The 24,441-nt window shown below is 41.1% G+C and overlaps 1 protein-coding gene across 1 annotated transcript; it reads left to right on the top strand.

The window, feature by feature from the left end:
* The first annotated feature begins 9,179 nt into the window (after positions 1–9,179).
* On the top strand, positions 9,180–21,721 carry LOC110137825 (zinc finger protein 211-like). Its single transcript, XM_020894481.2, has 3 exons — positions 9,180–9,429; positions 11,906–12,032; positions 20,009–21,721. Exons 1-3 carry the CDS (start codon positions 9,397–9,399, stop codon positions 21,628–21,630), a joined length of 1,782 nt encoding a protein of 593 aa, XP_020750140.2. The 5' UTR covers positions 9,180–9,396; the 3' UTR covers positions 21,631–21,721.
* The last annotated feature ends 2,720 nt before the right edge of the window (positions 21,722–24,441 follow it).

Here is a 24,441-nt window from a genome sequence, read left to right as displayed (position 1 = left end):
GATAGCATTCTTGAAAGTTATTTTTGGCTACCGAACCTGTAAGGGGGGAAAGTATACAGTGGTGCACTACTGGCAATGCTTCCCAACTCCATGTTCAGTAACATTATGTTTGCAATCCGACATTGGCCGTGGAAGTATTTACACTCACGGAAATTGGCAAACACTATGATATAAAGCTAAATATAATATAAAGCTAAATGTCAAAAAAGGATTTACTTTGTAACTGAATGCACTTAAGATTGAGGTAGCTTATGTTAGTAGTATACATTTATCTTAAATGTGTATAATGTATTTGATCATTACATTATGTGTAGCAAAGAAATTGAGGAAAACATGAGAACATGTTCTCTCAGTATTCCAAATTCAAATTCCATGCAGGAGACACTCAAATTATTGAAGAATATGTGAAATATCACAGATATCTTTGTTGTTTCCCTGCTCTTCTATTTGTCACAGAAAGGGAAAATGGGGAAATCCCACAAAATAAAAGTAGGCAAAAAGATAGGAACAGAAAGATATCCAAACAAGACACGCAGGAAAAGAGACGTTAAAAACCAACAACACTCAACATCAAAAATCCTGAGAAATGAAATTAAAATCATAATGATTTCATACTGCTATATTACAGTCTTCATTGGAGGTGTCAGCATGCATTCAGTCTTAGAGTTTAAGGTAGGCTGGATTTCTGGGTGATGTGGTAGTTTTTAGCTTTTTAAGAAATCTCCATTCTGTTCTGCATAATGGCGGTATCAATGCACGTTCCCACCATAGACCCTGAGAAAACCATAATTCAAAAAGAAACACGAACCCCAGTGTTCATTGCATACTATTTACAATAGCTAGGACATGGATGCAAACTATATGTCCACTGACAGATGAATGGGTAAAGAAGTTGTGGTATATGTATACAATGGAATATTACTCAGCCATAATAAGGAATCAGTTTGAGTCAGTTCTAGTGAGGTGGATGAACCTAGAGCCCATTATGCAGAGTGAAGTAAGCCAGAAAGATAAATACCAATACAGTATACTAATGCATATATATGGAATTTTAAAAGATGGTAACACTCCAACTAATAAAAATTTAAAAATTTTAAAAAAAATTAAAAAAAAAAAAAAAAAAAAAGATGGTAACAATAACCCTATATGCAAGACAGAAAAGGAGACACAGATGTATAGAACAGACTTTTGAACTCTATGGGAGAAGGCAAGGGTGGGATTATCTGAGAGAATAGCATTGAAACAAGTATATTAGCAAGTGTGAAACAGATCACCAGCCCAGGTTGGATGTATGAGACAAGTGCTCAGGGCTGGTGCACTGGGAAGACCCAGAGGGATGGGATGGGGAGGGAGGGGGGATCAGGATGGGGAACACATGTAACTCCATGGCTGATTCATGTCAATGTATGGCAAAAACCACTACAATATTGTAAAGTAATTAGCCTCCAACTAATAAAAATAAATGAAAAAAAAAAAAAAAAGAAACATGGACCCCAGTGTTCATTGCATACTATTTACAATAGCTAGGACATGGATGCAAATTATATGTCCACTGACAGATGAATGGGTAAAGAAGTTGTGGTACATGTATACAATGAAATATTACTCAGCCATAATAAGGAATCAATTTGAGTCAGTTCTACTGAGGTGGATGAACCTAGAGCCCATTATACAGAGTGAAGTAAGAAAAAAAAGTCATATATTAATGCATATACATGGAATCTAGAAAAATGGTACTGATGAACCTATTTATAGGGCAGGAATAGAGACACAGACAGAAATTTATGGAAACACTGGAGGAAGGAGAGGATATGAAAAATGGAGAGAATAGGACTGAAATATCCTCTACCATACATAAAACAGATAGCTATTGGGAAGGTGCTGTATAGAACTGGGGGCTCAACTCCGTGCTTTGTGACAACTTAGAGGAGTGGAACTGGGTGTAGGGATGGGATGCAGATTCAAGAGGGAAGGGGCATATTTATACTTGTGGATGACTCACATTGTTGTATGGCAGAACAAGCAAAACATTGTAAAGTGATTATCCTCCAATTAAAAGTAAATATTAAAAATAAAGAAAAAAGATAGCTTAGCCTAGTGTGGGACCCAAAAATGGGTAGGCAAGTAAGTACTTGTTGCTTAACAATCATTTGGTGACTTACATTCTTACATTTATGGAAGGGTGTGGGGATGGAAGGAGCAGTGAGAAGATCAGTAAAGAGGACAAGAGGAAGAACCTGGGAACCAGGCCATGTGAGGACTACAGTGGACGCTCTTATTCCTTCAGTGTCCCTCACTTTGACTAGAACCATCTGTGGGTCAACTACATAATGGAGTAATAGGAACATGCTGATCAAACCAGCCAATCTTAAAAGAATCAGTCCTGAATATTCATTGGAACAACTGATGCTGAACCTTAAGTTCTAATACTCTGGCCAACTGATGTGAAGAGCCAAATCATTAGAAAAGACCCTGATGCTGGGAAAGACTGAAGGCAGGAGAAGGGGATGACAGAACACAAGATGATTGGATGCCATCACCGACTCAATGGACATGAGTTTGAGCAAGCTCAAGGAGATGGTGAAGGACAGGGAAGCCTGGTGTGCTGCAGTCCATGGGGTCACAAAGAGTTGGACATGACTGAGCGACTAATCATCAACAACAAGATGCTGAAGTTTGTATATGAAGACGGAAAGGACCTTGGAAACCAAACATTGCATATGGTGGTGAAGAAGTCTGGGGTGATACCAATGACCCAGTCTGGAATGCCTGGCTGTCCCTGTGAGGAACTTCCCAAGCAGGAGGGTGACATGAAGGGTGGAAATGAAGCTGGAGTCCCTGGTGGTAAGGCAAGATGTGTGTAGTTCATGGTCAGGACACAGGAGACAGAGTCCTTGCACTGAGGGGTAGAAGTCAGTGTACACATGGAGTGTAGAGGAACCACTCTCATGAAAGGTCTGGCAGTAGTGGGCACTTGTGTAAGTCCCTCACAGCATTGGTTTGGCTAAGGTATAGGCAGGGCTTATGGGGTGGGGGTGGGAGTGCTGAAGTGTTAGGATGGAGGTGTTCTTTCAGTCCCCAAACTTGGCGGTGGGGAGGGGCAGCAGAGGAGTGAAATGACCAGACTCCCCAAATCCTGAACCAGGCAACATTGAATCCCAGATCCATATCCATTGTGCCAAGATCGCCGAGATCACAAACAGATGATATTGTGTCTCTGGCCTTCCTCTCTAGAAAGGGTCCATTTGATGCAGAGATTCTTTGCACCTTCTAACAACCAGTCCATCCTGAATGAGATTAGTCCTGGATGTTCATTAGAAGGACTGATGTTGAAGCTGAAACTCCAATACTTTGGCCACCTGATGCGAAGAGCTGACTCATTTGAAAAGACCCTGATGCTGGGAAAGATTGAGGGCAGGAGGAAAAGGGGACGACAGAGGATGAGATGGTTGGGTGGCATCACCGACTCAATGGACATGGGTTTGGGTGGACTCTGGGAGTTGGTGATGGACAGGGAGGCCTGGCATGCTGAGGTTCACGGGGTCGCAAAGAGTCAGACACAACTGAACGACTGAACTGAACTGAAGAACGTTAAACTCCTTCAAAGTCATAGCCAGCCACATTTTGGCTATTCATAAGGTTCTTTCTCCAATGTGAACTCTGATGAACAAAGAGACTGGATTTACTAATAAAAGACTTCCTGCATTAACTGCATACATAATGCCTTTCTCCAGTGTAAACTCTCTGATGACAATGAAGACTTGAACTATCAATAAAACATTTCCCACATTCACTGCACTCATAAATTTCTCCAAGATGGATTTTCCTATGGGAACTGAGGTGGTGGATTTGGTTAAAGGATGTCTTACATTCTCCAGGCTTATATAGCCTTTCTCCTCTGTAAATGCCCTGATGATAATGAAAGCCACATACTTTACACTCATAACGCCTTTCTCTAGTATGAGTTCTTTGATGTTCAATGAGAGTACCTACAGGTAAAAGATGTATCACATTCCTTGCACTGATATGGCTTTTCTGCAGTGTGGATTTTTCTATGGTTACTGATCTCCCAGCTTTGGTAAAATGTGCTGCAACTAAAAGATACTAAGTGTCACAACTAAGACTCAGCACAGCCAAATAAATAAATAAAATTTTTTAACGTGGGTCTGCCCATATCATATTGGCAGGATTTCTCCCCAACATGCTGCTTCTGGTGGTGTTGAATGTTGGCAGTGAAACAGAATTATTTTCCACATGACCCACATACACATGTTTTCTGCCTGCTGTTTGTTCCTTGTTCTTCAGCCAAATGTAAAATGTCTCTCAAGACTAGATGCACATCTTACACAGCTGGACCTTCTCAGGAGACAAACCTGTGCTGGATGTCCTCATCTGTGAGACTCCTTCTGCAATTGACTCTGTTCCAAAAGTGTCTCCTTATCCTGGACTCCATGCCAAGAATCTGAAAACAAATAAGTGGTAGAGAAGTCCTTGTTGACTTTTTTGGAGGAAGGGATGACATCAGAAGTCCATGTCAGACACGTGAAAGAACAACTGCCCAGGAGTATGTTCAGAAATAGGCTTGGAGTCAAATTGAGGAAGCAGTTGCAGGAATCGTGGGCTGCAGTGAGGTTAAGACTGGGAAGCAGTAGAAATGACAAATTGACAAAAGGTCAAGAATAGACAAAGATGAGAGAAGTGATTTGTAGCCACTGACAATGGCACCATGACACTTGTCCGAAGGAAGAAAGTCATTCTTTCTGGTATGACTTGAACACAGACCTGATATCAAGCCCTCACCCAGCTGCCGTTCATTTCCCCAGGGTACCTCTGAGCACTTTATGTTGAGACCAGAGTGATGTCCATACCATAAAGCCCCAAGGATTCTCCATTGCAAGCTGAAAGACTACATGGGACACAAACTATACAACTTCTAACTGAGTCAGGATGGGTGAATGGTAACAGTGGCCCAGAGGAACTCAGTACATAATATATGACATTTAAATATTACATTTAAAAAATCCAGTGGATCCAGGGAAAAGGATGGACAGTGGATAGAATTTAGGAATTTTAGGACTCTATCTTCACCAAAACGTAGTAATAACTGTACCTACAGAGTCTAATTTATCTAACACTTTTGCAACTATGGAGCCTACTGAATAACTGCAGTGTCCCACGAAACAGAGTTTGAAGAGATAAAGATTCACAACCAGAATCAGATATCACATGGATGTTAAAATGATCACATTGGAAATATAAAATAATTATGAATAAGCTAATTAACCTCTGCTAAAGAATAAAGAAAACAGCATACAATACCAGAAGGACAATGTAAGTTGAGAAATGAGAATTCTAACAGAGGACCAAAAAACAAAGCTACAGTCAAGTACACTGTAACTGAAATGAAGAATGACTGTGATGCACATATTATTCACAGGCTGAACACAACTGAGAAAAGGATGTTTAAGCTTGATGTTCTCTTAATATAAACTTCCAAAACTAAAAAGCAAACAAGAAATGACATAAAATAAAATGGAAAACACCGGAACATTCAAGACCTGTGGGAAAACTGCAAAAGGTTTAACATACACATATGGAAACATGACAAAGAGAAAAAGAAAAAAGAACAGAAGAAATCCTTGAGGCAATAATGATGGAGAAACTTCAATCAAATTAATGTTAGATACCAACCCATAGATCCACAAATCTCACAAACCATCAGACAGATTGAATTAAAAAAAAACCTACAGGTAGGTATATCACATTCAAATGCAGGAAATAAAAAAGAATCCTCAAAGAAGCCACAGGAATAAGTGCCTTATTCATAGAGAAGCAACAAAAACAATTATATTTGAATTCTCCTCAGAAATCAGGCAAATAAGAATGGAGTGGAGTTAAAATATTTAAAGTGCAGTGGGTGTGGTGATTATGAAGGGATTTGGGGAGGGTGGACATCCCCAATCTAGAGTTTAATATCCGTAACATTAATCTATTTTTTTTGTAGCATTAATCTTTAAGAGTGATGGTGAAATACTTTCTTAGATACAGAAAAATTGTGGGAACATAGTGAAGGAAATTCTTTAGACAGATGAAAAATGACATCAATTAAAAATCTGGGTTTCAGAATTCCCTGATGGTCCAGTGGCTAAGACTCCATGCTCCCAAAGCAGGGGGCCTGGGGTCAATCCCTGGTCAGGGAACTAGATCCCACATATTGCAACTAAGACCCTGTGCAGACAAAATAAATAAAAATAAATACTTAAAAAAAAATCTGGGTTTCATAGAGAAAGTAATAGCATCAGAGAATTTAAAAATTTCACTGACATATAACTGCAGTGGAACACTCTATTTCTTTAAACTGTATAACATGATCTGATATTGGCTTCCCTGGTGGCTCATATGGTAAAGAATCTGCCTGCAATGCAAGAGACCCGGGTTCAATCCCTGAGTCAGGAAGATCTACTGGAGAAGGGAATGGCTACCCACTCCAGTATTCTTGCCTGGAGAATTCCATGGACAGAGGAGCCTGGCAGGTTACTGTCCTTCGGGTCACAGATTTCGATACAACTGAGCTACTAAGTACCACATATACACTGCACTAACTAACAAATTAAGTTTAGTTAACAGAGTTACAATTTTTTTCTGATGATGAGCATTTTTAAGAACCACTCTCTTAGAAACTTCTGAATATACAGTATAGTTTTTGGACTTTCTTGGGGGTCCAGTGGTTAGGACACTACACTTACACTACAGAGGATGAGGATTCTATCCTTTGTCAGGGAACTAGATCCCACAAGCGACTCATCTAAATAAATAAATAATTAATTAATTAAATATAAGATACAGTTTTGTTAATGAGTCATCATGCTGTGCATTACATTAAAAAATTCAATCATCTTATAAGTAGAAATCTATCACTTCTGACACCCTTCACTTATTTTATCAATGGACCTCCCCCCTCTTTGGCAAGCATCAATTGTTAGTCTGTATCTGAGTTTGGCGTTGTTGATATTATTTTAAATATTCAACATGTTAGAATAATCATACAGTACAATTAATCCTGGATCTAATAATGGGTTAGAACAGCTTGGGTTCACTCATATATGGATTTTTTTTAACATGGATATTTTTCAATAAACACAGATGACTATAGGATCTATACTTGGAAGAATCATAAATGCAAAAACTTCAGAATCAGAGAGCTGACTATGGGACTTTAGCATCCAATGATTTCAGTATAGGCAGGGGCTCCTGGAACCAATCCTCTGTGGAGGCAGAGGGACAATTGAGAAAAATAATAAAAAGGAAGAGAGAAAGCAATTAGGAGTTTTAAAAATTATAAGGTGTTAGGTAGTTAGAATAGGAAACAGGAGTCCAAAATGGCGGTGGCTAAAAGACAAGGAAGGGAAAAGCCCGTGAAAATAGAACAAAGGAAGGTCAAAGGAAGGCCCGAGAGTGAAGACCTCAGGTAGAAGAAACAGCACTCCTGCCTAAGCCCATTTTGCATAGGGCAGGCCCAGGGGGAAGGAAAAACCTGTAAAAGGAGGATCCAAAGAGCTTTCTTTCTCCCTCTCCCCTGCAGGCATGCGCCCCGCCCCCTCACCACCCCACCCTGCGCTGGCTGGCGCGCTCCTCCACTCTCTTCTTTAGGTTAGCTTGCCCTCACACTTCGAGGATGGATTCTCCTGCTATCTTGTAAATAAAATAGAGCTGTAACACTGCCTTCTCTAAGAGCCATAACTCAGTCTGTTTGAGACCTGAGAGCTATAACACGGTCTGTCCAAGACCCAAGAGCTGTAATGCGTCAAGGGCTTTGATGTCCTTCGCTCCAAATCTTTGTTGTGATGAGACAGAACCGAGGAGCATACACTCACCTGACATAAGGTATTCAAATCACCCAGGAAGCCACAGAGTGTTATATGAAAATGGACTTCAGTTCAGTTGCTCAGTCGTATTTGATATAACTGGATATATGGACACCTATAGACTACTAGTTTACTCCATCCAAAAATAACACATAGTCTTCTCGTGCTGAGATATATTGTTGTAGCCACGAGTTCCGGGAAACAAACTCACTCAGAAGGACAATGCAGATAGTAGAGTGCAGTTTATTACACCAGCGGGCCCACGGCAGAGTCTCTGTTTAGCCAAGGACCCTGACCAATTTTTCTGAAAACCTTATATAGCCTAAGTGCCCAAACCCACCTCCCCAAATTCCCTGAAACTAGTCTGAACAAAGGAAAAGAAAGATGTAATCAAAGTTAACCCGTCATTCATATGCCTTAAGCCTAGGTAGTTAACAATGGGCAATTATCAATAGACTTGTGGTCATACTGCAATAAGCATAATAGAATTTATGATTCTATTCAGTTACACAGATAATTAGGGTATTCTTTTAGGCAATAGAGAGTCCCAAAATGCATCTTATGGATGAGGGACCTCATGCCATCCTGAGTTTTAAGACATTCCTTTCTTTTAATTAACAGACTGCTAGTGACTATATAACATCCAGCTGAACACTAGCAAGGGGGTACTCTTTCTGCCCCCTTCTGACGCCTATGTCAGAAGCTTTCTCTATCTCCTTCATACTTTAATAAAATTTTATTACACAAAAGCTCTGAGCGATCTAGCCTCGTATCTGGCCCCGGATTGAATACGTCTCTTCCAGAGGCCAAGAATCCCAGCGTCTTATCGTTCGGCAGCAACCTTTCACAGGGACCTGAGTGGCGACAACAGGGCGACCAGGTCGGATTCCGCATGGTTATTCCCCACCAATGCCAAAGTCTAAGACCTTGTGCAGTATGAACAAAACCTCCACTTCCGCCTTTGGCCCCTCACCTCCCTCCCAGATCTCACTGCAGAGTTTCTGACCAGATCCACAGTCTGAACAACAATCAAATCTGTGCCTAACGACAAAAAGGCTACATGTTCTAATGGTTCTCCCTCTCCCTTAGGAAGGATGAATTCCTTCTCCAGCCCTAGAGGTCACTTCTCAGCTCTCCTGGCAATTCAGCTTGGCTTTTTCTGCCCCAATGTTTCAGGTGTGGACCATTCTTCCTTGAGGACTTAGAACTACATTACCCAGAAATGTTGCGCTATGGAGGAGCGACGTTTATCCAATGAAAATACAGAAAGGGAGCGTTTCCGGGGAGGGGCTCCCGGTGTCTTCCTGGCGGACATTTTGATTGCTCGCAAGTCTGTGGAGCTGGACGGAGGGTCTGAGCGTGGGTGTTGGGAGGCCTGTTACAAGCCGAGAGAGCGCAGGGGGCGTCTTCGAAGGCTCTGCATAGGGGACGACGTAAGAGCTGGGGACACTGCCGCCTGCAGGTTGTGTCCGCGCCAAGTCCGACCTGACCAGTGGACGGTCGCCGCACCACTCTGTGGCAAGAAGCTCTGATGGCGGTGCCTGCCCTGAAGGACCCCGGTCAGGTAAGTGCAGTGAGTTCCCGGTTCTCCGCTGCCCGTTTCCCCACCAGAATGGGAACTCCCCAGGTGAGCAGGTTCCCGCTCATGTTGTTTGTGGCCTTAAAAAAAGTACAACTCAGAAGTTGAGTTATGTTTTATTCCGTGGGGATTTTTAGAATTTCCAGCCCAAGAAATATCTCAAGGAACCCTGGGAGGTGAGGGGAGAAGCTGTTGCAGGAAGGGGGACTCCCTCCAGGGCCTGAAAGTGGGCTCTGTCTAACACTGGGAAGTGAATTGTTCGAGGAGACACTTGTGCTGGCGAAGCAAGAGGTTTTATTGGGGAGGGCCTCTGGGTCAGAGAGCAGTAGGGTAAGGGAACCCGGGAGAACTGCTCTGCCATGTGCATTGCAGTCTGGAGTTTTATGGTGAGGGGATTAGCTATGGTTGTCTTTATCCAATCATTCTGACTCAGAGTCCTTCCTGGTGGTGCAGACCTTGTTCAGCCAAGATGGATGCCAGTGAGGAGGATTCTGGGAGGTGGTTGGACACCTGGTGTCACTTTTTTACATTTCCTGAACTCTCCCTGTTGGTGGTGGCTTATTGGTTCCAGTGTTCCTTACCAGGACCTCCTGTTGTAAAACAGCTCATGCAAATAGTTACTGTGGTACCTGGCCAGGGCAGGTGGTTTCAGTGTTCTTCCCCTAACAAAGCCAGCTTATATATAAGTTTTGCAACAAAGGGCAAGTGTTTGAACATCAAAAGATTATTGTTAAGGAAAGTCAGATAACCCAGGTTAAGGAATTAAGCACTTTTCTGTGTATGGAAAGATGTGAGAGTCTGGGCTCACTGAAATCATTTCTGTCTTGGCAGTCTGAGCTCTAGTTGAAAAAGAATTTCCAGACACACAGCATTTTTGACTAGAGCGAATTTATTGAGAACAAAGGGGAGAGGTAGAGAGGGGCGCTGCAAAGACAGAGGGCGGACTTCCTAACTGACCAGGGAGAGCCGCCAGGAGACTGTCAGAACAGTGGGTGGCTCAAGGGCTTGCGGACTGTTTATAACCTCAATGAAAAGAAAATTCCTGTGGAGAGGGGTATGTTAGGTCATTAGTCAGGATTCTGTTTGTTATGTCATATGGAGGCTGGAGCTGGCTAGTTAGGAACAGAACAGCTCATAACAAAAATGACAATGGTTGCCCTCGAGCTTCGCTAATTTTGGAGATATTGTCTTATCATCTCAGTAAAGGGCTCCACAACTCCTTTGATATGCACCTCGGCTAGCTGGGGCGAGTATCCTGTGTTTTCATATCCTGAGTTTCTCGGGACTCAGCATAAGAGTGACTAGTCTGCTGGCTGTTAAATGGCAGGTATTCTCCTTCCTGAATTCCCTTAGGGCTCACTGACTCACACTAGAGGGCTGCAATCGCTGATCACTGTGACATCTTTTTTGTTTACCGATATGGCAAGAAATGTCCCGTTTTTCACACTTTATCTCATGCGCCTGGCCCAGTGCAGTGAGGCCTTCAGGGGTGGTGTACCTCTTTCTGACCACAGGTGTAGTGTGGTGTGGGTGAGGCTTGGAGATGCAACTGAACCAGGAACATTGGGGAACCTTGAGTCCATCCTGTTTTTTCAAAAAACAAAGTTCGAGGCCAGGCTGCACCTGGAGTGGCAGATGGGAGGTTGTACCTTTCTTCTTAGGGTGCTGGGAGTACTGGAGAGTTTTGAGTAAAGGAAGCACATGATCTCTGGGCTTTTAAAAGTTCTCCAAGGCCTGTTCAGTGGAAGAAAAGTCTGTAGCTGTTGATGAAGACTTGAGCAATGGAAAATGTGGCTTCTCAAAGCTCACAGCTGATAAAAGGTAGTACTGAGGATGGAGTCACACAGGAGATGTTAGCCAGTCAGACTGAGGTTATCTGGCTATGGTACCAGGCAGCTGCCCTGGCAAGTGCTGAGCCTCTGGAGCACTGCCCTGGTCACTTTCCTCTGTGGTCTGCATGTTCCCACAGATTCCCACAGCTGCAGAAGAACATTTAGTAAATGGAGGCTGTCCCAGTCCCTTACTTGTTCACACTGTCCCGCACACATTTTCTGTATTTGAGGAGGGTCTTGGGGCTCTTAACCTGCCATTCTCCCAACACTTCGGTTTGGGGACCTTGGCAACCCTGTGCCTGAGGTAGTGAGTGCACACTGGTTCTTGGAGGAAGTATGGAACAGTGAAACCCATACTAGTATATCAAAGTGCTTTGAGGTGAGGCTAAGCTGGTTAAGGTAAGTGCGGGTCTTTTTTTTCTGGTGGAAATAAACAACAGGGAAGAGCAGAATTTCAACTTGAAATTAAATGCCTGTGTGTTCCCGAGGCAACAGGAAGTTCAGATCAGGGGAGGGAGTTTTTCTTTCCCAAGTCAGGAGAATCCATCAGGTTGGACAGTAGGGGAGATGTGTGAGAAGATGGAAGGTGTGAGACTATTCATGATTTTTATTTGTCTCTATTATACCAGAGCCGTGTGACCTTTGAGGATGTAGCCGTGTACTTCTCCCAGGAAGAATGGTGTCTTCTTGATGAGGCTCAGATACAACTGTACCTTGATGTCATGTTGGAGAACTTTGCACTTGTATGCATGCTGGGTAAGGCGCGCACTCCCTCCTCTATCCTCTTGAGCTAGGCTCTGCCTTTCTTCTTTTCCCCAGGGACAGCTCTGTCTTTCTTACATGTGGACCATGGTCACCATGTATCTGACATTTATTTGTGCCTGTCTGTACAGAAGAGTGTTGTCACTGACATGGGCACTGCTAAACAGATGGTGAGCTATTCTTCCCACAACCTTTTCCAAGGTTCCAGTTTCCCTACATACATGCCTGCAGCTTTATTTTCTGTCTTTTGATGATTACCATCTAATGGATGTGTAGTGGTATATCTTTATTGTTTCCATTGCATTTCCATTATGGTCTGCTTATTGGCCATTTGTATATTTTTTGTTGTTGTTGTTCAAACCACATTAACTTCTGGGATCTTAGTTCTCCAACCAGGGATTGAACCTGGGCCTATGTTTGTGAATGTGTAGAGTCTCAACCACTCTAATGTCAGGGAATTCCTGTGTATATCTTTTAAAAATATCTATTCAGGTCCCTTTCCCATTTTTTTTCATCAGCTCAGTTTTTTAGTTGTTGAGTTCTAGACTTCCTCCATATATTCTAGATATAAATTCCTTGTTGTACTCTGTGGTTGCCTTTTTACTATGATTATAGTTCCCTGTGATGTACAATAGGTCAGTTTTTTCCTTTTTCCCTATACCTTTCTTGAGGTATAACTGACAGATGACATTAAGTTAAAGGTATGAAACCAACAAAAAAAAAGTGTTCATTTTTTTGAGGTCCAGTATCGTTTATTATTTTGTTGCTTGTGCTTTTGTTGTCATAGACAAGAAATCATGCCCAAATTCAACATTTTGAAGCTTTTGCCCTTTGTACATATCTTGGTAGATTTATAACTAAGTATCACTTTCTTTCTCTCTTTTTTAGTACTAATGTACATGGTATTGAGTTTTTAGCCTCAAATTTCAGTTTTTTGTGGGGCTGGTATGTAGGTCATTGATTGGTTTTTATAGTGTAACTTTGTATCCTGAAAACTTTGTTGTTCTTTAGTGAAAGCAGGCTTATTTAGAGAGATACACACAGAATGTGGGCCATCTCAGAAGGGGAGAATGGCCTGTAATTACTTCTTAGTTCTAGGATATTTTTGGCAGGATGTCTATATTGGGGGTTTTTGATGTACCTGATCATGTCATCTGAGAGTGAAGACAATTTTCCTTCCTTCCCAATCAGTACACCTTTTCCTAATTAAACTAAAAAGCTTCTAAACAGCAAAAGAAACTATCAACAAAATCAAAGGATAACGTACCTAATGGGAGAAAATATTTGCAAGCCATATATTTAAAGGGTAAATATTCCAAAATACAAGAACTTATATAACTTGATACCAATCAATATACCTTTTTTATAAACTTCTTGTCTCATTGTATTAGTTGTCTTCCAATAAAAATTTGAAAAGGAGTGGTAAGAGAGAACACCCTTCCTTCTTATTCATCTTAGTGGGAAAGCTAGTTTTTCTCTAATAAGCATAATGATAGCTAGAGGGTTTTATTGAGGTTATCAATTTGAAGTTTTTCCTCTAAGTTTACTAGTAGATGTATTTTTTTAATATATCATAAATGCAGGTTGGATTTTGTAAAGTCCTTTTTCTGCATCAATTGATGAGATTGTGTTTTTAAGTATTGATAGGTATTATGTTAACTGACTTTCAAATGTTAAACCAGTTTGACTTGCTCAGTTGATCATGGTATATAATTCTTTTTATACAGTGTTTTAATCGATTTTTAAAAGTTGTTAAATTTTTTGTGTGTATGTTCATGAGAGATATTATTCTATAGTTTTCTTTTAATGTTTTTGGTTTGGTATTAAAGTAATACTAGCCTCACAGAATGAGTTGGGAGGTATCCCTTTGTTTCTATCTTCTGAAAGAGATTGTAGATAATTGTATAATACATTCTCTAATTACATGTTTGGAAGAATTCAGCAGTGAAACACTCTGAGCCAGTTAGATTCTTTTTTGGGAGGTTATTAATTATTGATTCATTTTTTCTTTTTGGCCACAATGCATAGCATGGAGGATCTTAGTCCCTGACCAGGAATTGAATGCATGCCCCATGCAGTGGAAGCACAGAGCTTAACCATTGGAACCCCAGTGAGCCCCCTTGATTCATTTTCTTTTTTTTGACTCATTTTCTTTAATGTATCAATTAAAGAACCTATTCAGATTATCTATTGTGTGGGTTTTGGTAGACTGTCTTTCAGGGAATTGATCTTGCATCTAGGTGATCAAATTCATGGGGTTAGAGATTGCTCGCATTTTTCATTATTCTTTTACTCTCCATGGTATCTACAGTTATGTTTTATTTTGAAGTTTTTATGTTATTAATTTGTGTTCTCTGTTTTTATCTTCATGAGCCTGACTAGACTGCTGTGAACATGAGTCTATCTCTTTTTGAATTATAATTTTTGGCTGGATATATGCCCAGGAATTAGATTGATGGATCATAATGGCAACATTACTTTTAACTTTTTGAGAAACATCTATGCTGTTTTTCATAATGGCTACACCAACAGCATTTGTTATTTGTAGACTTTTGTTTTTAATATGTGTGTATGTAAGTATTTATTTGGCTCTTCTGGGTCTTACTTGGGATACCTGGGAGCTTTTAGGTGCTACATGCAAACTCTTATCTGGAGCTTGTGAAATCTTAATTCCCTGACCAGGGATGGAATCTGGGCCCCCTGCATTGGGAGCATGAAGGTTTCTTTTTTTCTTTTTTCTTTTTTTTTTTGGTAAGCAAGGGAGCATGGAGTCTTAGCCATTGGACCAGCAGGGAAGCCCCTGTAGACTTCTTAATAAATGGCCATTCTGCCTGGTGTGAGGTGGTACCTCATTGTAGTTTTGATTTGCATTTCTTTCTTTCGTTTTTCTCTTTGCTTTTCAGTTTTGGAAATTTCTACAAAGAGAACATCAAGCACAGAGATTCTTTCCTCAGCTGTGTCCAGTGTATCAATAAGCCCATCATATTCATTCTTCATGTCTTTTATAGTCTTGACTTCTAGAATTTTGAATTCTTTCTTTGAATTTCCATTTCTCAAATGTCCAACTCTTTGCGACCCTGTGGACTGCAACATGTGGCCAGACTTCCTGTCCATCACAAACTCCCAACTCTACCAAACATTAATCAGCATATATATCATACTTGTTTTGTATTTCCAGTCTGGTAATTACAACATCCTTGTGATAGCTGATTCTGGTTTTGAAGTTTCCTTTGTTCATATTGCTTTTCGCCATTTAGTATGCTGTGTAATTTTTTCTTGATAACTGGCATGATGTATGGGGTAAAAGGAACTGCTATAAATAGGCCTTTATTCATGTGTTGGTAAGATGTGGAGAAGGGAAGCCTGCACAGTACTGGAAGCATTCATAGCATGTTTACTTATCAGTCTTTTAATGAGCTTGTGTGTCTGGACTATGAACTTCACAAGTTACTTTCAATTTATTTTCCTTCCATTGGGTGGGACAGCAATGTGTAGAGAGGGCTGGAATTGAGCACTTGTTTTTCTTGTCAGTTGGGCTTCCCTGGTGACTCAGAGGTTAAAGTGTCTGCCTCCAATGTAGGAGACCCGGGTTTGAAACCTGGGTCAGGAAGATCCCCTGGAGAAGGAAATGGCAACCCACTCCAGTATTCTTGCCTGGAGAATCCCATGGATGGAGGAGCCTGGTGGGCTACAGTCCACGGGGTCACAAAGAGTCGGACACAACTGAGCGACTTCACTTTCTTTCACTTTCTTTTCTTGTCAATTAACCTTAAGGAGGACAGAATGTTCTGGCTATTGTATTTGTCTGATCTTTATCATTTCCTTTTTCAGAATGCTTTGTCTATTTAATTTGGGGGTTTTTTTTTTTTGGTAGTTTATCAAGTTGTCAAGATAGATTATGATTTTTTAAATATATGTATATTTTCATTTATTTTTATTAGTTGGAGGCTAATTACTTTATACTATTGTAGTGGTTTTTGCCATACATTGACATGAATCAGCCATGGATTTACATGTGTTCCCCATCGTGATCCCCCCTCCCACCCGATATTTCTTTTTTTAATATAAGCATTTTTTGCTGTAAATGTTCTCCTTAGTACTGCCTTTGCTGCATCCTGTAGTTTTAGTATGTGGTGTTTTGTTTTCATTAGTCTATTAAATATTCTCTGATTTCCCTTGTGATTATTTTCTTGAACCTATTTATTTCCAGAAATTTGTAGATATTTCAGTTTTCCATGTTATGTTATGGATCTTCATTCTGTTGTGGTTAGAGAGGCTAGTTGGTATAAACTTTATGTAATTAAATCTATTGTTCCTATCCATTACTGAGAATAGAGTATTGAAGTTTCCAAATATTAGTGTAGAACTGTCTGTTTCTCCTTTTGATTGTTAGTTTTTGCTTCATGTATTTCAGTGATCTGCTATTGAGCGTGTGAATATTTATACTTATTGCCTCATGTTACATTGAATCTTCTCAAAATAAATGTCCTTCATAGTCTTTTTAGATTTAAAACCTTTATTGTTTGGTATGATTTATAGCTACTCCTGTGTGCTTTTTGTTACTATTTGCATGAAATGTCTTTATCTACATTTCAGTTTCAACTTGTGTTTTGTCAACAGCATACAGTTGTTGTTGTTGTCTTGGATTGTGCCACTCAGCCTGTGAATTCTTCCTTCTGTGGCTAGGGATTGAACCCATGCCCTCAGCAGTGAAAGTGCAGAATCCTAACTACTGGAGCCAGGGAGTTTGCTAGATCGTTTTTTTAAATCTGTTTCTACCAGTCTGTGTTTTGCTCTGAGAGGTTAATCTATTTACTTTAAAACAGTTATTGATGAGAGGTTTTTTTTTTTTCGTCTTGCTCTTTGTTTTCTATATACGCTTTGAAGCTTTGTCAGTCCTTACTTTTTGTTATTTTCTCCTTTTGTATTTAGTTGATTTTTTTTTTTTGTAGTGAAGTATCTTAATTCCCTTTTCATTTCCTTTGTGTACATTATAAAACTTTTTTTTTGCTATTTACCATGGGGATTACATTTAATATCCTAAAGCTAGAGCCTATTAATTTTAATTTATACCAGCTTACCATCAATAACATTAAAAAAATTCTGGGAATTCCCTGGTGGTCCAGTGGTTAGGACTCTGCAGTCTCACTGCCATGGGCCTGGGTTCAATCCATGGTCTGGAACTAAAATACTGAGAGCCTTGCTGGCAGGCCAAAAAAAATTTTTTTTCTGCTTCTATACAGCTTTGTCTATATCATTTTACTCGTTAGTGTCTTTTCAGTTCAACTTGAAGGACTCCCTTTAGCATTTCTTGAACTTCCTCATCTTTTGTTTACCTGGGAATATGCTAATTTCTCCTTCATTTTTGAAGGAATCTTGGTTGGCAGGTTTTTTTCACTTCAGCCATCTCTGAACATATCAGCCCACTGTCTTCTGGCCTTCCCAGGTTTCCCATGAGAAATCTGCTAATGATATTGTTTGGGACCCTTTGTCTGTGATGAGTCACTTCTCTCACTGATTTCAAGATTCTCTGAGATTCTCTGAGTTTCAGCAGTTTGATTATAATGTGCCACAATGTGGGTCTTTTTGTTTATTCTGCACAGACAATAAATGAATAATAAAAAAAAAATCATAAAAGACAGCCACTTCTTTGTATGCCTTGTGAGTTTTTATCGTTGAAAACTGAACATTGGCATTTTATGGTTGTAAGTCTGGAGATACTGTGCTTGCTATTAACCAGGGTTTGCTGGGTGGGGGGTTCTCCTTGTTTTTGATGTTTTTAGAGTGTCTCTTTCCTGTATATTGACATGAGATGTAAACTGACAGGCCTCTCAGTGTGCTTTTCCTTGGGGGTGCACCATGACTTAAATTTCCACAATATAAGTGATTGTCTTTTATGATTTTTTCTTATTATTCATTTATTGTCTATGCCAGGTCTTCATTGATACATAGGCTTTTCTCTAGTTGTTGTGAGCAGGGGCTGCGCTCTAGTAGTGCGTGGGCTTCTCATTGCTGTGGCTTCTCGTTGCAGAGCACGGGCTCAAGGGTGTGTGGCCTTCAGTAATTGCGGCATGTAGGCTCAGCAGTTGCGGCTGCCAGGCTCTAGAGAACAGGCTCAGTAGTTGTGGCACATGCACATAGTTGCTCCACAGCATGTGGGATCTTCCCAGGCAGGAGATTGAACCTGTGTCTCCTGCATTGACAGGCGGATTCTTCATCACTGAGCCACCAGGGAAGCCCAGTGTTTGCTCTTGATTGCCTTAGTCCTCAAATGTGTCACTCTCAAAAGGGAAAAAACAGAAAAATGAAGAGGAGGCGGTGAGACACTGGCTCTTAAAATCTTCAGTCAGAGGGAGAGGAGATTTATGTATCAGTGGTACCATTTAACAGCAATGAGTGTCCATCTCTGTATTACTCACATGCATTCAGGAGCAGCAGCCAGCAGTCAGACTATATTAGATCACTGACATCTGGAGGACTAACTAGGTCCTTCCTTATTTTCCACGCTGGCTCATAAAAAGCATGTACAGTCTGCTCTAGAAACATGTACACAGTAGCCTGCCATGGGACTTTGGGTTGGGGAATGGGCAGCTCCAGAGCCTTAGAGCTGAACTTGACTGAAATAAATTTAACTTGGGAAACTGCAGATCTTCAATAGATTTGAGTTCCGAGAGCTACATTTATTGGATTCTGTCAGCACAGTTATTGTTAAGGCAAGGAGATGGAATCTTAACATTTTGTATTCCATCTGCTGCACATCCTTTCATCTGGTTCCATCAGAGCTTCTTTTTGCAGTATTTAAATATTGTCCCTTTTTGTGTGCTGAGTTCTTCTGGGCTGGTGTTGGCCACTCACCTGACCTGCTGTTCTATTAAGAGTTGTATCATTTGCCTTCCATGTAGTTGTTGAACTGAGAGTGGACAGTCCTTCATGCTTCAAAGGATGGACATGACTCTGGTCTCAGCACAAAGCACTTGCAGTTAGCCTGGCCAAGTTGAATGGCAGCTGGTATAGCTTAATATCTGGTCTGTGTTCAAGTCATTCCAGGAACCTGTCCTGTTTGACTAGTGCTTTTAGTGTGATTACCAGTGGCCGCAAGTCATTTCTATAGTCTTCTCTCCATTCTTGACACTACCAACTTGCAATTTCTTCTACTTCTCATTATTTATTTATCCATTTATTTTATTTTTGGCTGGATCCTCATTGCTTTGCAAGTGCTTTCTATAGTTGTGGCAAGTGGGGGCTACTCTTTGTTGTGGTTCGCGGGCTTCTCATTGTGGTAGCTTCTCTCATTGCAGAGCATGGGCTCTAGGCCTGCAAGTTTCAGTAGTTGTAGCACACAGGCTCAGTAGCTGTGATGGTATTAGTTGCTCCACAGCATGTGGAATCGTTGCAGACCCAGCCTCAAATCCATGTCCCCTCCATTGGCAGGTGGATTCTTACCCACTGTGCCACGAGGGAAGTCCTACCTGTCATTTTCATTCTGACTCCAGCCTGGGATTATTTCCCTACCACCTCTCTAAACTGTTTATTTCATTGGTCTTCACAGTGTTTTCTCCAGAGTATTTTTCTGACACTGTTTATGTCCTGAAACAAGGGACTATCCCTTAATATTCCTTAAACACCAGGTACCTGTTCCAGTTAGATTTTCTGAGACCTGGACATACAGTTCTGCAGAGAAAAGGTCACCAGCTATTGTGGTCTAGGCAGAAGCTATTGATAAGAGTGAACTATAGAAAAGGCCTTTCACCCTTTCTCCATACCCAGTCCTTGCATCCTATGTTTTGAGACCTCATCTATTCTGTGACCTTAAAGCCCTGTAACACAGACCAGCTGCTTCCTCAGTCTGACCCTAACTCCATTTCCTGAACACAGTCTTGTGGACTCATTCTTTCAAGTGTCAGATGTACAGTTGTGACGGTGTCATTTCCCTATACTAAACTCAATATGGACTTCACTATTGTTTTCAGGTTCTTGGCCTGGAGCTGGGGATGAAGAGACACCTTTTGAACAGAGCAGATCTGTAGGAGTGTCCCAGATTGGGACTCCCAGGGCAGATTCGTCTGCTGAGAAGGTCCAGCCCTGTAAGATATGCATCCTGGTCTTGAGAAACATTTTGCACTTGACTGAAGAGCAGGGAACAAATAGTGGACAGAAAGCATACTCATGTGGGACACATGGAAAACAGTTCTGTTTCACTGCAGACATTCAGCAGCACCAGAAGCAGCACACGAGAGAGAATCTTTTACAATATATTAAGGGGAAACTCTCAGTTTTGAAGAGCTGCACAATCCATGCATCAGGAAGTCTCTCCCCATACAGTGAGATTGGGAAGGAATTCGTGGCCAACATGGGAGTTCAGCCGCAGACCAAAACCACCAGGAGTCAAAACAACAGTAAGGCGTGTGAAGCTGTTTTTCACAGTGGAAAAAGTCATCAGAGCTGGGGAGAAGGCAAGAAAGCCTCCAGCTGCACAGACATACTTGTTCAAGATGAGAGAATCCTCACTAGTGAACGGTCTTCTGAGTTCACAGGCGGCACTCACAAAAGTAACCATGTTCAGCACCAGAAAGGTCACATTAGACAAAGGTCTTCCGAGTGCACTGAATGTGGGAAATCCTTTGGCCAAAGAAAGTATCTCAGGATCCATAGGCGAATCCACACTGGAGAAAGGCCTTATCAGTGCAAGGAATGTGATAAATCTTTTACCTATAAGAACCGTTTCATTGGACATCAGAGAATTCATACTGGAGAAAGGCCATATGAATGCACTCAATGTGGAAAATGTTTTACTCATCAATCCTCTTTCTATGTACATCAAAGAATTCACACTGGAGAAAGGCCTTATAAGTGCAATGAATGTGGGAAGTCTTTTATCAACAACTCCAATTTCCATAGACATCAGAGAATTCACAAAGGAGAAAGGCCTTATACATGTAATGTATGTGGGAAATCTTTTATAACTCTGGCTGGCATCCGATACCATCAGAAAGTTCACAACGGGGAAGTGCTGTATAAGGGCAGTGACTCTGGGACATCCTTTAATCAAATGCACCAACTCAGTTCCAGTAGGAAAATCCACACTGGAGAAAAGCCTTATGAGTGCAGTGAATGTGGGAAATCTTTTACTGCTAGCTCTAGCCTTTGGTATCATCAGAGAATTCACAGTGGAGAAAGGCCTCATGAGTGCAGTGAATGTGGGAAATCTTTCATTGTTAGGTTGAGCCTTCGCAATCATCAGAGAGTTCACACTGAAGAAAGGCCTTATAAGTGCAATGAGTGTGGAAAATGTTTTACTAGCAGTTCGAGCCTTCTTCGTCATCAGAGAGTTCACAATGGAAAAAGGCCTTATGAGTGCAGTGAATGTGGGAAATCTTTTACTGCTAGCTATGGCCTTCGGTATCATCAGAGAGTTCACAGTGGAGAAAAACCTTATGAGTGTAGTGAATGTGGGAAATCTTTTACTGCTAACTCTAGCCTTCGGTATCACCAGAGAGTTCACAGTGGAGAAAAACCTTATGAGTGCAGTAAATGTGGGAAGTCTTTTACTGCTAGCTATGGCCTTCGGTATCATCAGAGAGTTCACCATTGAGAAAAACCTTATGAGTTCAGTGAATATGGGAAATCTTCTGCTAGCTCTGGCCTTCGGTATCATCAGAGTTCACAGTGGAGAAAGGACTTATGAGTGCAGTGAATGCAGGAAATCTTTTATTAATAAGTCCAGTCTTTTTGATCATCAGAGAATTCACACTGGAGAAAGGCCTTTTGGTGCAGTGAATATGGGAAATCTTAACAGTGGATCAGGTCTATTTGGTTATCAGAGAGTTCACACTGGAGAAGGGGACTTATGAATGCAGCTGATGAGGACAGCACTAGCGTTGGAGTTGGGGGTGGGTAACAGCCTGGGAGGCCGCAAGTGCAGTCATCAGGCAGCAAATGGACTATTTCTAGGGAGGAATTTGAGGCACAGAGAGGCTGTGTTTTCTAATTATTACCTCCCAGCAATGGACGGATATTCAGGATTCAGTGTCAGGTTGCCTATTTTCAGAACAAGAGGAGTCTGGTCACTGTAATCTTCTTTCCCTTCCAACCCAGCTTTGGGAACTCAAAGAAGACCTAATCCATCCTCTGTCCCTGCCCCCCTCCTCAAGAGTCCTGCTCATACACTGCGCTCCATGCTCAGTGGTCATGACTATCCACTGAAAAGCAACATTCATGGCTTTCCTGTGAATGAATGATCCCATTATCTACCTAGTAATGCTCTGTTCCCAGCACCTCCGTCCCACAGCATTGCACTGGGTTTAGCACAGCCAGGAGTGAAGAAGAGACTTGTATGATACTGTATGATATCTCATGTGCAATTTTAAAACAATACAAAATAATACACATGCAAAACAGAAACAAACTCAGGTTTAGGGGCCTCACTGGTGGCTCACTGATAAAGAACCTGCCTGCCAATGCAGGAGATGTGGGTTCAATCCTGGGTCAGGATGATCCTCTGGAGAGGAAATGGCAACCCACTCCAGTATTCTTGCCTGGAGAATCCCGTGGACAGGGAAGCCTGGCAGGCTACAGTCCATGGGGTCTCAAAAAGTTAGACATGACTTAGCAACTACACAGATATAGAAAACAAACTAATGGTTATCAAAGGACAGAAGTGTGATAGGACAAATGATGTGTATGGGATTAAGAGATTAAAAACTATTTATAAAACAGCAACAAGTTTATATTGTATCAGATAAAGAATTATAACCATTATTGTATAATAACATTTGGTGGAGTATAATCTGTAAAATACTGAATCACTGTGCTGTACACCTGAAACTAGTATAATAATATAAATCTGCAATTAAAAATAAAAAAATTTAAAAATTAAAAAAAATTTAAAAATAAACAGGTGAATTTTCCAGAGAGAATTGTTAACATTGTATTTTCTGGATGGTACAGACCACCAGACATTTAATAAAGGGAGTTTCTATGAAAGTGATTTGTATTGTTTTTGAGATGATCAGTCAGGTGTGGCTATAAGAAAAAAACAACTGGAAAACATTGATGCTCACAGATCCTGGAAACACATGGGAAAGTTATCAGGGTAGTCATGAGACATAAGGCAGGAGTGGGAAGTGTTCAGACCACTGTCTGCTAAGGTTCTATGGGAAGGGCCTGGCAGAGTGGGGTAAACACCTTAGGATTGCTTGCTTTGAATAACTTTGGACTTCATGCTATAGGAGTGGCCTCTAGTTGCCTGGTGCCGTGATGATGAAGGAAGAGAAACATTGCCTCCAGGGGTGTTCAGCCATGTGGAGGATGTGTGGCCCTTGATTGTTTAAGTTTGTTTTCACAGAGAAGCAGGACAAATTTGAGTATCACATGAGGAGCTAGTATATTTTGCTATGAGAAAGAAATAGTCACTTGGCTGCTTAACCACATGTGCCATGTCACTTTGGCCATGACCTTTCTGGCTACTGATATGGCCATGGGGACTAAAAATAAAAATGCCAGTCAGGGCTTGCAGCTATTTGAGTCAGTGGCCTACCTGAGGTGAATTTCCTTCATTTCATAAACATTCCTGAATGGGAGGTGTCTGGTGGGGGAGCAAAGTGGATCCTATCCCTGTGGTGTAAACAAGCACATGGTAACAAATTGTATCTCCCAGTTTGATGTTTCTTTCCGTTTTCCCAGGGCACCCTACTAGATAATGAAGCCTAATTAGGTTAATTAATTACCATATAACTTAAGTTTTTCACTCTTAGCAATAGAAGGCAGGAATATACTCCTTAACCATTTTACCCCAGGATGTAGCAGAAAAGAATAAAAATTAATTTAAAAAAATGAATAATTGATCCAAATGCCAAAATGAGAGAAAACTTACAGATGTTTAACAAGAGTAGGAAAAGCATTTGTCTCTGGTGCAGAAGGCAAAGAACTTAGAGAAACAAGTATCACTGCTGATAAGCACAGAGGAGCGGGAAGCTGGGAAACGTGAAGGAAGCTAGCAGCACAGTGTCCATCAGTCACTCGCATGGATTTAGAATCATAGCCACAGAAAGTCGAAATGGAAGAGAGTAGAAACAGTTGAGAAAGCTCACCAGGATCAGGATGGCGTGTGTGGCTCTGGCATCATGGGAAGGTCTGGGGAAATTCTGTTGCTGTGAATGTGTTGGACCTGCTGCTTGTCTTTGAAGGACAGAGATCATGTACCCTCTAGTCCAGATCATGACGCCCAAACAGTAGCATCCAGTTAAGAAAAGCCAAATACATCTGCATCTAACATCTGAGAGAGTATCTGTCAGACATGACAGGAACTGTATCCAAATTTTTCTGAATGGAGCCCTCCAGAAAGCTCCATCACATGTATACATGTACTGGTGGCATTACTGTAAATTGTGTGATCTCCCATTGT

Source organism: Odocoileus virginianus, chromosome 20 (genome assembly GCF_023699985.2).
Source record: "Odocoileus virginianus isolate 20LAN1187 ecotype Illinois chromosome 20, Ovbor_1.2, whole genome shotgun sequence".
In the NCBI taxonomy this organism is placed as follows: domain Eukaryota; kingdom Metazoa; phylum Chordata; class Mammalia; order Artiodactyla; family Cervidae; genus Odocoileus; species Odocoileus virginianus.
The sequence above is the reverse complement of the archived record's forward strand: the minus strand, read 5'-3'. Positions and strand labels throughout refer to the sequence as shown.